Source organism: Plectropomus leopardus, unplaced genomic scaffold (genome assembly GCF_008729295.1).
Source record: "Plectropomus leopardus isolate mb unplaced genomic scaffold, YSFRI_Pleo_2.0 unplaced_scaffold11906, whole genome shotgun sequence".
NCBI lineage: Eukaryota > Metazoa > Chordata > Actinopteri > Perciformes > Serranidae > Plectropomus > Plectropomus leopardus.
Window position 1 is genome coordinate 1 of NW_024612623.1, and position 2182 is coordinate 2182.

The 2182-nt window shown below is 36.8% G+C and overlaps 1 protein-coding gene across 1 annotated transcript; it reads right to left on the reverse strand.

Moving 5' to 3' along the window:
• Positions 1-530: 530 nt before the first annotated feature.
• Positions 531-1035, reverse strand: LOC121963621 (lecithin retinol acyltransferase-like; the record flags this gene model as incomplete). The annotated part of the gene is made up of 1 exon (XM_042513899.1): positions 531-1035. A coding segment is annotated over exon 1 (505 nt), but the record flags the coding sequence as incomplete, so codon positions are not given.
• Between the last annotated feature and the right edge of the window lie 1147 nt (positions 1036-2182).

Here is a 2182-nt window from a genome sequence, read left to right on the forward strand (position 1 = left end):
AAATCTCTAAATAATTGCTAAAAAATATTATATTCTCGACAAGCTACTGTTTATTTATAATAAATTTACAGACTTTTTCTGTTGCATTTATCAGCAGACATGGAGTAGACCATACTTCATAGGCAAATTCAATCATACTTTGATGGAAGATACTTAAATTTCTCTTATATTAAAATACAGGTTTGTCTCCATGTGGCTCTTTCAATGTTTAGGTGAAGCTGTTATGAGGCCTCAGCAGTCTGATTAAAAGACTATCCTTCAAAATTACTTTGTTTTTAGTGCCATATTCCCTTCCACTGCAGCTCAGCAAGAAAATTTTGTCAAGAGAAATAAAAAGGGGGATTTTGGGATGGAAACAATTTAAATCGGAAAGATTAGCACGACTGACTCAGATTGTTGAAGCCTTACATAAGCTTAACTTTGGAATTTATTTTTGCATGGAACCAGGACTGTGTATTTGAAGTGGAAAGGATCTTTTTACAGCCAATATGCACAAATACATTTAAACTTCTCTTTTAATGTCTACTAACAGCAGGCCAGAGACTCTACCTGGTATGTCTGGTAGCTGATGGCCATGCCATATCTGCAGTACATGACATAGTGTTCACAGTTGTACCACAGTAAGCTGTAGGTGACAGAGCCCAGGAGTTTCTCAGCTCTTCTGGCCACCTCGTCCCCGTCCAGAGGAGGCTGGCTGCACACCTTGTCCATGTGGTTAATCAGAATCTCTGAGCCGTAAGCAAAGTCCGCCACAGAGTCCACTCTGATGCTGGCAACCTTAGTGATAACCCCCAGCAGAAGACGATTATTTGTTACCATCTTGGCAATGGCAGATTTATTCTTGGAAATTACTGGAAGGAAGTCCGGGATGAGATGAGCCACGCGATTGTCCCCCAAGTAGATGCCAAAATGTGTGAATAACGTCCTGGGGACTTCTAATAAATCCCCACGCTTGTAAAGGGACAAGTCATGTTTAGAGTCGTCCTCCTTTTTGGAAGCTACAAAGAAAAAGCTGAGGAGTTTGTAAAGGAACATGATGACAGTGTGCTGCAAAGAGCTTGACACCTATTTTATTTGTGTGGGACCTGGGCGGGGCTACAAAAGTTAGTAGGATTAGATATTGGTCAATGTTTCAGTGAGATTTTGACAGAATTAAAGGAGCTTTCTCTAATCACTCTGCAGTGTGGTTGGATTTTGAAATCCAGGCCTTATTGTTTTGAGGTCGTGGTTTCTCATTAAGAAGGCTGACGTGGCAACAACCTCAATCCTTATTTAAAATGTCACCAATATTGAGCCATCGTGCCCAAATAAACAGCCTTTGTTTTATGTGGACTAGAGTGGTCTACAAAATGTGTCTCATCATTAATCAGCATTTTCTTGGATATTATCATTAGACATTTAAATAGTTCGATATCTTTTTTAAAACTTTTTTTTATCACAGTTATAGAAATGTCATGCCATATGAAACAATATTATTGAAATCCATCATAATAGTAAAAATCAAAGGTCATAAGTGAAGAATCACAGGCAAAATGACGTTTCGGCATTGACGTGATTGGTTGAAATTGTGCCATTATTACGTTAGAATTATTTATAATAAATACATTTTATTTATAGACTGTTTTTCAGGATACTCAAAGCCACTTTTTAAAAGATTATAAAACAGTATACACCAAGAAACACACACACTGAAATACACACAACATTATTCACATATTAAAAGCAGCTTTGAAAAGTTGGGACTGTTGATCAGTGATTTGAATTGGGAGAGGTTGGTGCAGCCCCCAAGGGTATCATCCTCTCAAGAAGAAAATATTACACAAATGTGGGGCTCTGCTTTTACTGGCATGGCAATATGGAGAGTTACACTCACACAAGGCACACAAGTAAAAATAAATTGTTTATTAAACATTTTTCATATTTACAACATTAGCATACTACTAAAAAATGACTAAATACACATAAAATATTGTTGTAGTAAACGTATCACTATATATTCATTTTTGGGGGGACTCACATGTTAGCAAAAAATGAATCCCTGACAGTATTCCTATATTTAAAAAAGGTAATGTATTTCTCCAGTATTATGAGAGGACAAATGTAGGCCACATAGGATAATACATGTATCAACACAAAATATTGAATATTGTCCACACATTCAGATGAAAGTACGGTTGTGAAG